This window comes from Epinephelus lanceolatus, chromosome 6, assembly GCF_041903045.1.
Source record: "Epinephelus lanceolatus isolate andai-2023 chromosome 6, ASM4190304v1, whole genome shotgun sequence".
Lineage (NCBI taxonomy): Eukaryota > Metazoa > Chordata > Actinopteri > Perciformes > Serranidae > Epinephelus > Epinephelus lanceolatus.
The window spans coordinates 3590263-3604542 of record NC_135739.1 but is presented as its reverse complement, the minus strand read 5'-3'; the positions used below and the strand labels follow the sequence as shown (position 1 = coordinate 3604542).

Sequence of the window (14280 nt, the reverse complement as noted above, 5' to 3'; positions counted from 1 at the left end):
CATATCATCCACTTCATTGCTTTAATCACTTATTCATGTTTAATTTAAAGCACATGCTAAAATTATTTGTCATCGCCCTTCGGTTTCATGAAACAATATGTGCAGGTCAAACAGTTCATTGCTAACAAGCTAAACTATTACCTACTACTTTAACCCATATTTGACGTGCCTTTCAGACTATCGTGGTAAAGACAGTCATATCATTTTAAACGTATCACTGTAAAACATGAAATTCGCTCTCTAATTCAAGTCAACAAAATAGTTTAAACAAATAATATGATTCACATTCAATACTCACACTTGGATCGTCGTCGGCCATATTCAATAGTTGTAATAGTATGTTGGCTTCCAATGAAATAGAGGGCGCTGTCGTGAAATACAAGGAGTCTAGAACTGTGGGTCCAGATCTGCAGGTCTGAATCTGCAGTCTCCAGGTCTGCAGACACATCCTCCTCCTAACATCTGGCGTTTTAATGTAATGGAAAAATTACAATCTGCATTTAAACCTGGGTCAAATGACTCTGCAGTTGTCACTGGTATTTATCGGCTCCTGCTCTGATCGGCAATAATGGAAACAAAACATCTGAGTGATCATGCAAATTTTAGCCCCTTAACTGTCGAGATGCAATGACGCACCAACACAAAATGCCATCTGTCTCCGCCTAAGCAGCACTCAAACATCGATCCAGACTAGTCTGCACTGAGTTTGAAAGAGAGACTGATTAAGTAAGAGATATATAAAAATAAGTAACCACTGCAAAGTTTTCACAAGCCTCCATGTTGCTTTCTACTGTTCACTAACAGGTTCACTGGAGTGTCTGTGACGTCAAATGTGACACACCACAAAAAAACAAAACAAAAAAAAAAACACCTCCACACAGAAAGGCATATTAACCTGCTGCAGAGCCTTGTCCACAGCTCTGGTTTACTGCCAATGGGAAAGGAGTCTAAAGCCTTTTTTAACAGGTTTCAGATTTGGAGAGGCCTTTTTTCCAATCGCACGACAGATGCAAGTGGAACCGTAATTTTAACACGAATACTTTATTTGCAGTATAAAAACAATCTAATGATATTAAACACAACACACACAGATTAGTCAGTCAGTAGAGTGCATTGAATACAATATAATTCTATGCAAAGACCTATTGCCAACCCAGTCCTGCACACTGCACCTGTACCTGGCACTGTTTATTTGGTGGTTCCTGCTCCAATTTCCTCCTTCTCCTCCTCCTCTTCCTCCTTCTTCTCCTCCACCTCCTCTTCCACCTCCTCCTCCTCCTTCTCCTGTCCCTCCTCATCTGTCTCTTCCTCTTCCTCACTCCTATGACTGGCATTATCCTGTCCCTCTGCATCAACTCCAATATTATCTTTTTAACTTTGAACACAGACTCTCTCCTGAAATAGGATATGTTTTATTTTGCAATAAAGAAATTTGTGCGTTTTTCTGGTCAGCCAGTATGGATTTTATTTCTAGTTGATAAAGCAGATTAATGCTTTATGCATGTATGGTGTAACATTGCTGATAGGCTACCTTTAATGTTCTGTGTGCCCTGAACACATCCAAAAACACAAACTGGAGTTCTCAATGGGCCTGAAAATCACAACCCGACCCTGCGGGTTTTTAAGCCCAGACCCGACGCAGCCGACACACCAGCATTAGCCTAATTATCTGCCCGAAAAAAAGGAAGCCCGAGGCCTGACCCGGCCCGAGTCATTTGCATATTTTTTCGGCTCGAACCCGCGGGTCTGGTCCGGCTTGTCGGGCCGGCCCGACCCGTCTGGGATGATAGGGCCATGTAGGCAGTGCTTGCTAACAGCTCGTATCAACCCTTAATATGCAAAATATTAGATTAACCCAGTCTGATGTTCCACTCTGTGCCACTGCCACCTGCGGCTGTGAGGGCAGGCTGCTGCGCTCAACCGCGGCTGCGTTTTATGGGGTAAAAGAACGTTGCGACCACCAGCAACACCAGTTCGGCCTGGAACAGACCGGCCCTGGCAGGTTTACTTGTGTTTAAAAAAAACTTGCGTACATGTGCTAATTTTGGTGGAAAAGAGGTAAAAGGGAGCAAATATCTGCTTTGTCCTTGTGCCCATCTGTAGGTTCTTATCTGAAAAGATTGATGATAGCTTATCGCCCAGTCGGGTTTATTCAGTTCTGCAGACCAGGTGAAAGTACAACTGATTTTAATCTGACATGAAGGTAAAAGTCTAAAAGTGCAGTGTATTCCAGCAGCGGTGTTGAAAAAAATGGGATCTCTTGGACACCCAGTCATGGCTAATTCTCAGTTATAGTATGACATGGCTATTTCCTCATATTTAGGCTAAATTAAACAAATAGCAACAATTCACAATATATTTGAAGTAACTGAAATGATGCTGTGTAAATATTCCTTGCATTTGTTTTGCATTTTATTGTGTAGAATCAGATTTTCCAAGGCAAAATGGTAAGGGTAAATCACCGCAACAATATACCGTTATTGTTTCATTTCTAACATGAAAGTGTTATATTCTGATGTGATGGAGAAGTAATGGCTTGAAACTGAAACTGAAAGTTTGTGGAAGACTTCTTCTTTTAGCATCACACAGCAACTTCCATTTTATCCAGTTTATTAGTTTGTTTCTGCGCATCAAGGTCAATTCCTTATCATATTAAAACTCTCCTGCAATCACATGAAGCAATAGAACCTCTCAGGAAGGCATTCCTGTAGGCCAAAATCAACTAGCATGAAACCCAACATTGAGTCAACTGGTCTGATAACAATAACATTAGCAGTAAAGACTAAAATGTCGTCACATATACCGTCACTTGTCACCGGTAGACAGATTAATTCTGCAGAATGATTTCAAATGTACAGCTGCCAAAGTTACATCGTGTTTCTTCAACTCCACTGGCAGAATAAATGCTGGCATTGTAGGTCTATGGTTCTGCAAACCTCACAGAAACACCCGGCCAGGATTAGGAAAATATGTTTTGACTTAAAATACCTGGTTTGGTTGCCACAAACATGGGAAAGTCTCTTGCCAAACATGGCTGGACATGTCCCAAATATCCAGTTCAGTCGCTACAAATACCTCTAACGCTTGTGAGAAAATACCTGATTTTGTTGCTACAAACATGGCAAACTTTTGTCACTCCAAATACAGCTGGACATGACCTTAACTTAAGTAAAAAAAATACCTGGTTCCCTCTCTACAAACACAGTGAACTCTTGTTAAAAATACTCAGTTTGGTTGCTACAAACACTGTGTGACATGTCCAGAACTCTTGCTAAAAAATACTCGGTTTGGACACTACAAATGTGGCTGGATATTTCCCGAGCTCTATTTGAAAAAAATACCCATTTTATCAGTCTCCAATACTGGTCTGCTGCTGTCAGCTGTTGGCAGCCATCTTAGCTAAGCATCAAGCCATCCACCATCCCCTCCTCTACCTAATGAGAAAGCTCATATACATGCAATCTACGTCACTTGAGAATTGTTGATATGATATGAAATGCACAAATGTGACATATCTGTGATTTGCAGAAATGCACAATGCCAGCATTTCATTCTGGCGACTGGGCTGGGTTTGTACAGACCCTCAGTGGGTGGCCAGAAAGCTAATTATAAAAATAATAAAGGCTTTATTTCTAATTGTCAAATTAGTGCAGTGTGCCTTCAGCACTTAGAGATAGAGAGTGTTGTACAGTAGTGTGCTGCTTCACTGCTGCCTCCGTCATCATGTTATCATTAATGCAATCAGCTCACTGAGGAGCTCTGAAGAATGCAGGAAGACGGAAAAAAGAGGAAATGGAGTGTTTGTTGTAGCAGAGGCAGCACAGCAGAGCAGCACCTGAAAAGAAAAACATCACATTTGGTCTGGAGGAGCGTCTGGTCTCTGGGTTTGGTACCACTCTGGTCCTGAATGGCTGAAACACCCGCTCCCACTGAGTGAGAATGGCCTGACGGGCTCCAGCCCACTGACCCGGTCCAGTCAGACGGTACTGATAAGGAGTACAGGGACCCAGCAAAACCTGCAGTGCCAGTCTGGGGTCCTTCAGGAAGAGCCACAGTATGTTCGGTCGGACCCCTATCTGCTCTGCCAGAAAGTCCCGGTAGGGGGTGTAGTCCACCTGGAGAGGGTTCAGCTCCGAGCACATATATCTGACAGAGAGGAAGACAAAGACCATTGTAAAAACAAACACACAAGCAAAACATGTTGTTTTAATAAGGGACTAAAAGAGCAACTAAACCCCAAACACTTCAGTTGAATATCAATATGTAATAATAGGGTTGTCATGTTATAACTATACATACTGACTGCCATCTACAGGTTGAAACCTGGCAATTGCAAATACATTTCCCTATAGACTAATGATTTTGTCACCAACAGACCACATCAATTTCAAAATAGAAAAATAAAGCAGAAACCTAACAATTTCGGGATGCGATGAGCCAACTCAGGCGTTATTAGAAAAATATTAACTGTGTGACACAGTTACCAGATGTATAAAAGTGTATTTGGACTGTTGAGCTGCAACAATAATTCGATTGGTCGATCAAAAGATAATTACCCGCCAACTGTTTTGATAATTAATTAATTGCCATTTTTAGGCAAAAATGGTTCCAGGTTCTCAAAGTAGACGTCTTGCTGCTTTTCTTGGTCTGATGTTAGTTGTAAACGGAATATTTTGGGGTTTTGCCTGTTTTTGAATTAAATAATTAATTGATTAAGTTGATAAAATAATGACCAGATTAATCAATAATTAAATTAATTTATTAATTGCAGACTGAGTGGACTGTACGCGCAACATTGAAATGGATTGTGTTATAATCTCAACATCTTTACATGGATCTACAACTCAGTTTCACGCTTATTCCTACTTCTGATGCATCGTCACTGAGTCCTTTTCAATTTCCTTCACCATGGTCTCCTCTGAGGGGAGGGTTGATAAGCCTGCATGACAAAAAAAAAAATCAGTCAACTTAAAATACATGCAATTAAAATTATTTAATTTTGTCTTACTCTAATGGTCTGTTTGGGTCCTGGAGACCAAGGCCTCTCTTTAACAGGTCAATTAAACATACTGAAAATTGTTTTATCACCCTGTTGCTTTATGATAAACCAAGCGTGAAACTTGTAGTTAAAGTGCTGTACTTTACCTTTAAACACTCTTGTAGCCCAGCGTGCTTGTAACTCAGCCACAGGGTTTATTGCCCCGAGAGTGTGGATGAAACCCACCACAGCCAGCGTAGGCTGGGTCAGTGCAGGAGGGAACACGTGCTTGTAGAGACGCAGCCTGTATCCAGATTTAGCCTGCAGAGCTGGAGGCAGGAAGGGGAAGCTGTAGTTGTAGCCTGTGGCAAACACCACTACATCCACCTGTGTGACACACACACACACACACAAAACAACTATTAGATTGACTTCTACTTACTTTTACTTTGTGTGTACAGAAAACAAAAAGGAAAGAGAATCACTAGGGTTACAATGGTTTGAGGTTTTCATGTTATAACCATATAATCACAGTATCACTGTAATACAGAATTTACAGTATTATCAGTCAATATGATCCCTAAAGGAATGAAAATGGAAGAGTTATTATTAGCATTTTTTCATGGTATAATAACCATCAATTTTTACATCATGGTATACTGTACCTTAAAACCAGTATATCACTGCAGCCCAGCACAGTACTAAATGCAACAATATTATATTTATATCATATGATTAAGATCAGGTACACAGTCTAAGAACTGTACTAATACACACCTTGTCTATGATGCTCCCATCGACAAAGACCACGCTGGACCCACGGAACTCCTTCGCATTTGGTTTCACCTGAACACGACCTGAGATGATCCGACCGGGCAGGTCGTCATTCACAACAGGGATCCGTTCAAAAAACCTGGATAAAAGGACAACAGGGCTGTGATAGGGCAGTGTATGAGGACACAAAACACACTCAGCGTACAGTAAGAAGAAGAAGAAGATATACTTAACTAATCCTCGAGGGGAAATTACACACACACGTTCACAAACAGGACCTCTACATGCATTAAACGGAGAGACTTCAGAGTGAGGGGGGGCTGCCTTGGACAGGTGCCCTGAGCAGTTGGGGGTTCTGTGCCTTGCCTTGCTTAAGGGCACCTCTGTAGTGCCCAGGAGGGAAACTGGCACCTCTCTAGCCACCAGTCCACACTCCAGACTTGGTCCATATGGGGACTTGAACCAGCTGCCCTCTGGTTCCCAAGCCAGGTACAGTAGTTAGTTCATACCAGACCAGAGGAAAAGTTTCAGTTTACATCTTGCCCATCTCAGGCTCACACCTTCTTATTACAAACAGATTCTAATTTAGGCATTTAAACCTGCTTTATTAACACTTTGGATCCTCTAGCACCACCATGAGGCCAAATGTTTCACTGGTGCATAAAATATATAACACTGTGTTAAGACATTTTAGTTGCCATTTCTAAGAACGAAATATGAAGAAAAATGAACATTTGTAACCTGCAAAATCATCTGTATGTTGTCAGCTCTGCCAGTGTATTATAGGATGTATGAACATTGCAATCTGAAGCACATTTGGAGGATGTGGACTTTGGTATGTATGCTTCAAGATAATCACACTGACCACACAATAAGACAAAGATGTTCATCTAAAGTATCTTGTCTGTTACCCATTTTTTGGTTTCAGCCCATATAGTCTGTGGTCCAAAGCCTTTTCCAGCCCCTTCTCCACCATCCTGTTGATCCACGAGGGGAAGAGCTTGTACATCATCATATCCATTCGTGAAGTCCCAATAAGGTCATTTGGTATCCCTCCCGGTCCCAAACGGCTGACAACCCATGCTCCGCTCCTGGTGCTGAGGTACACCTGCAGGTCAGGACAACACATAGAGGGTTAAGATTCATGTGCCCAGCTTTTAAAATGTTTAAGCGTCACTTTGTTTTTTTAAGAATAAAGCCAAATACAGAACTGAGTTGAATATTGTACCTCCTCAGCAACTCTACTGACATCCACAGCAATATCACCTCCACTGTTTCCAATCCCTATCACCACCACTCGTTTCCCCTGCAGCCCCTCAGCGTTGCGATAATCCCAGCTGTGGAAATATCTGCCTTCAAAGCTCTCAATACCTGAGATGAAAAAAAAAAGTAAATTATTTTCATAGCTCTCTGGAGTTGGATTAGCAGCTGCACTGTGTCTCTGTCAAATGCAGTGGGGGATCTTGGGTGACATAATATGAAGCAAGAAAACAAAATAGTGTTTATAATGACTCCTGTACCTGGGAAGTCTCTGAGAGGCAGGTGAGGACGGGTGTAGTGTCCGGTACAAACCATCACTGCATCAAAAACATGAGTCTTCCTCTGACCGTCTCTCCTCTGTGTCTCCACCTCCCACTGGCCTGTCACCTCAAAATCCAGGGTCTGCCTCACACTGACGACGCTAGTCTGTGACACACACATACACACAAGAATTAACACTGATATTTATCTATTAGGTTTATTGTTAACACTTCACTTTAAGTCCCCTATTTAGAGGCAACGGCTCTGGTCCCTGTTTACCTCCTGCCAGCTACTGCGTTAACAAACATGCCAACAGGAAGCACCAAGGAACCCATTTACATTGTTTATGTTGTCAGATCTGAAAGAACAAACAGTGTGCATCCACTCAGTTAAAAGTTAAAGTTAAAGCCCCACTGATTGTCACACACCTGAGTGTGTGAAATTTTTTTTCCGCATTTGACCCATCCCCTGAGGGAGTGGTGAGCAGCAGCAGTGCCGCGCTCGGGAATCATGTGGTGATCTAACCCCCTGATGCTGAGTGCAAGCATTTGCTTTGCTGTCTTGGTGTCTTTGGTGTGACCCGGCCAGGGATCGAACCCATGACCTCCCAGTCTCAGGGCGGACACTCTACCACTACACCACTGAGCTGCTGGAGAGGCTCATTCTCATGACTTTGTGAGATGTTAACATTAAACCTCAGCCGAGCTGTTATGTTTGCTACCTCCGTGGTGCTAGGTGAGCTAGCAGTAGATGCACGCTTCCTTCTGCACGGTGATACGGTTGGTGGGTGTGGTTCAGTAGACAGAAAATAGTTCCTACATGAAACCGCTCACAGAAAGGTCTGTGGATTATCTTGAGTAACCAGGTCATGATTTCTGCAAAGAGACATCGCTGCTGAGTTTTAAATGTATATTTTTGCAACTTTGAGCACCACAAGCTGAGTGCCATCCAGTTCCACTATATGCAAAAGAAAGCAGACATTGCCATGGCTGATATTTCCCAACACAGATCAGCTCACATCAAAACGATCTAGACTGATAAATAGCACTACATGTAAGAGGGAAAATATGTGTTTATGATTTTGGAGTGAACTGTCCCTTTAACTTCATACAGAAACAATACCACCAGTCCTTAAAGTCACTGACCTCAAAATGTATGTGCTCCAGCAGCTTGAAAGCCTGAGCGTAGAGGCGAAAATACAGCAGCACCTGAGAGTGGTGCATGTTGTTGGGGAGCTCAGCTGGAGGAGGGAAGTCGCTGAGAGACATCATCTCTTTGGAGCTGTTGACAATCACCGACTGATAGATGTTGGCACGCCCAGGCTCTGGCTTCTCCTGCAGAGGGACAATATGAAGATAGATAGCGACAAACATTTTCTTTATCATTTAGCTTACTTTGTCTGCAATTTAACTGTCAACATGAACAAATCTGTCACTACGGTATAAATAGTATTACACATTTCCCCTGTGATATGTCCCAAACTTTAAAGGACTTTGAAAATTCGAGGTGAAATGGTTTTTACTGTCTTTGGTGGACAATTATAGCATAAATATAACACTGTGTGGCAACTGGATTCTGTTTAGTGGTTTCCAGCCTTTTTCCTTAAAATGGAACTTCGCCTATTTTCAAAATTCATACATTTTATTCCTATGGTCTAAGACAGTCTAGAAATACAAGTAAAAATGAACAAAATCCAAAAACTAGAGTGCTAAAACTCAAATTTGTGGTGTCATCAAAAGTCTGGAGCTGTTCCACATACAGTGAGTGGTGTAGTAAAAAAGTATAAAAACAAAATCGGGGAGTGAAGCAAAATGCCGCCTACCTACTTTTGTTTATACAGAATGCGCCTTTTTCGGGGCAATGGGGGGCGTGAACAAGTAACAAAACGTGTAGCTCAGCGTGTGACGTAAACAGTGACGTGGGAGGGAAGCCGCGGCTGGTCAGTCCTTCGGCGATTCTCTCATAAGTCCGCCCGTCCTTCACTGTCCCCGTCATCTGACAGTTAATGGCCTCTTCGTTTGCGAGGACAAGGAGGGCGCGCAATTCCTTGTCTCCCCAGTTGCTCATCTTTACAGTGTCTGTCAGGTTTGTGTTTCCCTCTTGCTACTAGCTGCTCGCTAATTCCCGCTATCAGCTGTTTCCTGTTTATCCACCGCCAGTGGCTCGCACGTACAGCGTCATCAACAGCTCCTCCCACAAGTCTTCAACAGCCCCTCCCGTTGCAGAAGGCCACCTCGGTCTGTTTAAACTAAAAGGGTTCCACCAATATGTCTACCCTACGAGGCGGAAAATCGGGCACCTCGGATCAAACCCGCCAATCCAGCTCTGTGTGTATAAACACTCACAGCTTGCCAGCAAAACAGCCCAACATTCGCCCAAAATCTGGCAGCTCATCTGGCCCTCAGCCTCCCTGAGGCTTTGGCGACCCCCAGTGGGGGTCGAGAGCCACAGGTTGAGAACCAGTGTTCTACAGAGAAGAAACAACAGTACCAAAAAATGTTGAGACTCTGCTCTGTGTAAGCAACATAAGCCTCAGGTCTCGTGGGGAAGTCTCTCGTTACCAGTGTGTTATTATTGATTTATATTGTGTCTACAAGTAAACAAAACAAAACAAAACATTAAAAAAATCTATATTTATATTTGCATCCTGCCTCAGTGCTTCTACAAGTTCACATATTCTCATTGTTTGGCATCAAAGGGTCAAACTCCCCAAAACTTAGTGTAGTGCTCTAAGGGCCTTACCAGTTGTGGTAACCAACTTGTGAATGACAGCTCTTTTTTTTTAGCATAAATAATCTTTGAACCACATGAGATCCATAGAGGTCTTATCCTCTTTCATTTACTGTCAGATTTACAGGCACATCCCTACACAGGTTAACATTTCAAACAAATGACCATGACTGCAGCACCAATGCAAGCTTATAATGTACAAGCATTTAAAACACATTCTCCCTCACCTTAAATCTCCAAAGGCCCCCAATATCATGGCTGCTCTCAAAGCAGGTGGGCTCCAGACCTTCATCCACACAGGCCTTGATGCTGGTCAGACCAGAAATCCCTGCGCCGATCACTGCCACCTTCTGAACCATGCTGGAGAGGAACAAGAGCTCTGACCTGACGCAGAGGCTGGAACTGGAGTGACAAGAAAGGTGTGCTGTTGTGAAGCAGTTTTATGTTGACTGTCATTTACAGCTGATCATTTCTGAATGATTAATTAGCATATAAATGATGGCTTGTTTTAGGTTACTTGAATCAATCAAGGATAATTGTATTAATTTGGGTATGAGACAGACGAGTACTAAACAAGATTAAAGTTTCATCTTATTCTAAAGAACAGTGGCTCCATCCATAACCTTTGTTTTCCAGAAAAATGTGGATAGAAAGTGAAATTAAAACAGACTTTTTCATAAAAGAACTTGTATACAGGTGTAACAAATACCAGCAAAGGGTGTAGGTTTCATCTCAACATTGATGGGGACATGTATGAAACAGCATGTGTGTCAATGTGAGGTGGAAATGTCCCTAATTTAAGGCAGATGCTGACAGCACCCAGGTGTCAGTGTGGTTAATAACACCCAGGTGTATATCATCATGGCAAGCACCCAGGTGTCTGCAGCCAATAATCCTGCTGCTTGGGATAATATTCTTGGGTGTCCTGAAATGTTGAAATATGGCACTAACACAAAGAGTCTATTCAGCTATTCTGCTGAAGTCCTGTACAAAGGGTGCGCTCATTAGCTTAGTGCATCCTAAAAACACAAAGCAATGAGTAAACTGAGTGTGAAAATGATAAGCCAGCCCTGGCTCACACCTCGGACTCCTGTGTGAAAGTCAGCATTAGTCAATAAGCTTAACCCATTCATCCTCGATGTCATATGTCACTCTTTATACTAGGTCAGCTCACTTTAAATCTAAAATACACAGAGTTGAGACTTGAATTTAACCACTTGGACAAATTTCTGAAATTGTGCAGCCTCATTTATAAGCCAACCAAGTTTTCTTTTGGATCTCACTGTTGACTCAAGAGCTGATTATTTCAGACAAATAAAGATCCCTGCAGTGAGAGAGGAAAAAGAGAATTTTAAAGATCTTTTATCAGGATCGTGTTGAGACAAGAGGAACTTCTCAGGGGCTACATCTAAGAAATACAAACAAAAAAAATGTCATAAACTCAAACTGATGTTATACAGAGAAATAGGCAGGACAAAGAAGAGATCTTATTTTGGATTGCAACTCCTCTAGGTAGTAGAGACCTCTTTGACCTAATCTCAACTGCCTCAGACCTTAAAGGTGCACACGTGACGAGACTTAGCCAATCACAGCATGCATTGGGATCCATAAAAAAAGCATTGTATGGATGGGTGTCAATAGCCAAATCGCTGCAGAGTGACGATTCTCACCCCCGTGCAAATAGACAATACGTTAATTTAATCAAAATAAAAGTCCTCTGCCACACGAACATGATAGATTCCTGCTACGTTAAGTCGAACTATCTGCTGCGAAATAACATTGTCACAGTTCTGCCATTTTACTCACCTCATGCAGTACTTTTCCATTCACCCCACCTCTGCTCCACTCTGACTGCCAGCCACACCCATCTAATCAAGGCAACTCCACTCACCTGCTTTCAATCAGACTGGCTCAGTATAAAGACTCCTGCTCGCCACACACTCACTGCTAGAATGTTCTTCGCATGCAAGATGCTCCAGCACTACTACTACTACTACTACTACTACTACTACTACTACTACTACTACTACTACTACTACTACTACTACTACTACTACTACTACTACTCCTCCTCCTCCTCCTCCTCCTCCTCCTCCTCCTCCTCCTCCTCCTCCTCCTCCTCCTCCTCCTCCTCCTCCTCCTCCTCCTCCTCCTCCTCCTCCTCCTCCTCCTCGACTGATTTCCTGTTGCCAACCTTGCCTGAATCCCGGTAATTTCCTCAGCCTTTTGTCCCCAACCACGAGTTCTGCTTTTGCCCTCCTGGTTTCAGTCTGCCTGTTCCTGTGGCTGCGTGGAGATTTCCTGCCTTGTCGCAACAGTGTGAGTTTCTTTGATCCAACCTGTGACTCCCTGTTGAACAGAGACTCTTGTTTTGCCACACTGGTTTCAGTGTCTATGCTATGTGGATTTTCACCTGCTGGACATTTCCTCTGCATTTTCCTGTGCCTGCTGCAAACTACATTAAAGTTATTACCAACTGTACCTGTGTGTCTGCTGTGCTGCAATTGGGTCTTAAACACACCCATTTCAAACATAAGTCTTTGATGAATTTGATTCATGCAGGAACAGAGAAACAAAAGTGCTCATGTTGGAAGAGATTTCAAGATTCAGGTTAGAAAGACTTATTTAGGAAGTCAAATAACGTGAAGTGTATGGTAGGCCACAGATTAAGTAGGGCGCTACTTCAAAGTTGTTTTCATTTTAAATGGTCAAATAATTTCTCTGATGCGAATGATATCAGAGGAGTAAATATGCTTTACATTATAATTGCAGTGTACCTCTATCACGTCAACACAGAAACACATGCACAAACACACCCATTAGGACACAGACATTTTGACTTGTTACAGTAGGAAAAGCACAAATGTAAATCATATCAATGATGGCTGAATTCCATTTAGCTGCTTTGCATGATGGCTCGCTGGAAGTGAACACAACAAAGCCATCGTCAGTGTCTTTAGAAATGCCTGTTTTTCCTGCTATGACAAGTCAAAATAATCTGCTGTGAGAAATGATTATTGCTACAACATTTGCAACTGAACAGCAACTTCTCAGAAGACCACCCTCAAATCTACCTTACCAGTAAAACGCCAAACCAGCTGCCAACTACACCAACACATAACATGAGCAACTTGCATCAGCCTTACCTCTTCACAGGGACAGAGTAACAATGGACCAAAGCTCCACTCTTAAAATTTATCAGTCAGGTTTTAACATACAGACAGGTCAGGTTGATGATTGACAGGTTGTGGGTCTCCTAAACAAAGGAAGTCATGAGGAAACAAATGTAGCGCACACTTTCCTGGGAAGTGAGTTTTTAGTTTAACCAAGATTTTTTGGAGTTATCAAAGGATATCAGCTTTACTAGAAAGTGCATTACAATGTCATTTCTTGTTCATATAGATATAGATGTAACTTGAAACGAAGAACAAAGGGTCTAACACAGGGTGATTAGGCGGTGGGTGGTCCCTGTTTAATAAGTACCAAAAGCCAAACTGGCTAAACAGAAGGCAAAGTGCAACCTCAACTCAGCACAACCTCGGTAAAACGCTTTAGGTGCTGAAATTATGTGCCAGTACACAGCATTTAATTTGTAAAAGCTGAGGCCAGCATTCATGTGAAACAATCTTTGAGTTCATGTAATTAATCATGTTCACACCACCTCAAAAAGGCTTTTCTACTATGATGTATAAGATGAGGAAATCCAATTAGGAACAGACACTCTCAAGACCTTTGACCCAAGCACAGGATCAATCAGCAGTCTTGGGATGCTTCTTCTCTACACCTTACTGAAAAGCCAGTGTTGTAGTCTCTTGCAGCTCTGAAGCACTATGCATGTGTCTTACTGGCATCTTATACAAACCTACTGTACACACAGAGTGCCAAGGCATTTTGCGCTTGGTGCAAGCATGGATTACTGAACGGGTCTGCAGGCGCAGGCAGGGATGGGCAGTATTTCTATTACTTGCATTTAAAATACGTGTTTCAATTACATTTGAGTATTTTGTAATTTGTATTTGATGAGGCTGATAAAAAGCAAATGTATTTGTAACAAAATACTTAACAAAATACTTAAATACTTTGTATTTAAAATACTCAAAATACTTTCTCCACAAATCAAAAAACAAAAATAATAGGCTACACATTCTTATAATATTGGATGTAACAATAGTTTTTACACTATATATATACATATTAGGGATGGGCAGCACAAGCAAAAACACTATTCGAAAATCATGGCAACTATTCAACGATTTTTCGAATAATCGCCCCCCCCC

At 42.1% G+C, this 14280-nt stretch overlaps 1 protein-coding gene across 2 annotated transcripts; it reads right to left on the bottom strand.

Moving 5' to 3' along the window:
• Positions 1 to 2555: 2555 nt before the first annotated feature.
• On the bottom strand, positions 2556 to 12072 carry LOC117253446 (flavin-containing monooxygenase 5-like). 2 transcript variants are annotated; one of them, XM_033620892.2, is made up of 10 exons: positions 10713 to 12072; positions 10231 to 10405; positions 8419 to 8607; positions 7273 to 7438; positions 6981 to 7123; positions 6664 to 6860; positions 5756 to 5891; positions 5146 to 5365; positions 4867 to 4939; positions 2556 to 4146 (listed from the first exon to the last, which is right to left on the bottom strand). In XM_033620892.2, the coding sequence occupies exons 2-10, from the start codon at positions 10360 to 10362 to the stop codon at positions 3747 to 3749; spliced, it is 1656 nt and encodes a 551-aa protein (XP_033476783.2). In that variant the 5' UTR covers positions 10363 to 10405; positions 10713 to 12072; the 3' UTR covers positions 2556 to 3746. The 2 variants fall into 2 exon arrangements, with proteins under 2 accessions (XP_033476783.2, XP_033476782.2); XM_033620891.2 differs by having other exon boundaries at positions 11810 to 12072.
• Between the last annotated feature and the right edge of the window lie 2208 nt (positions 12073 to 14280).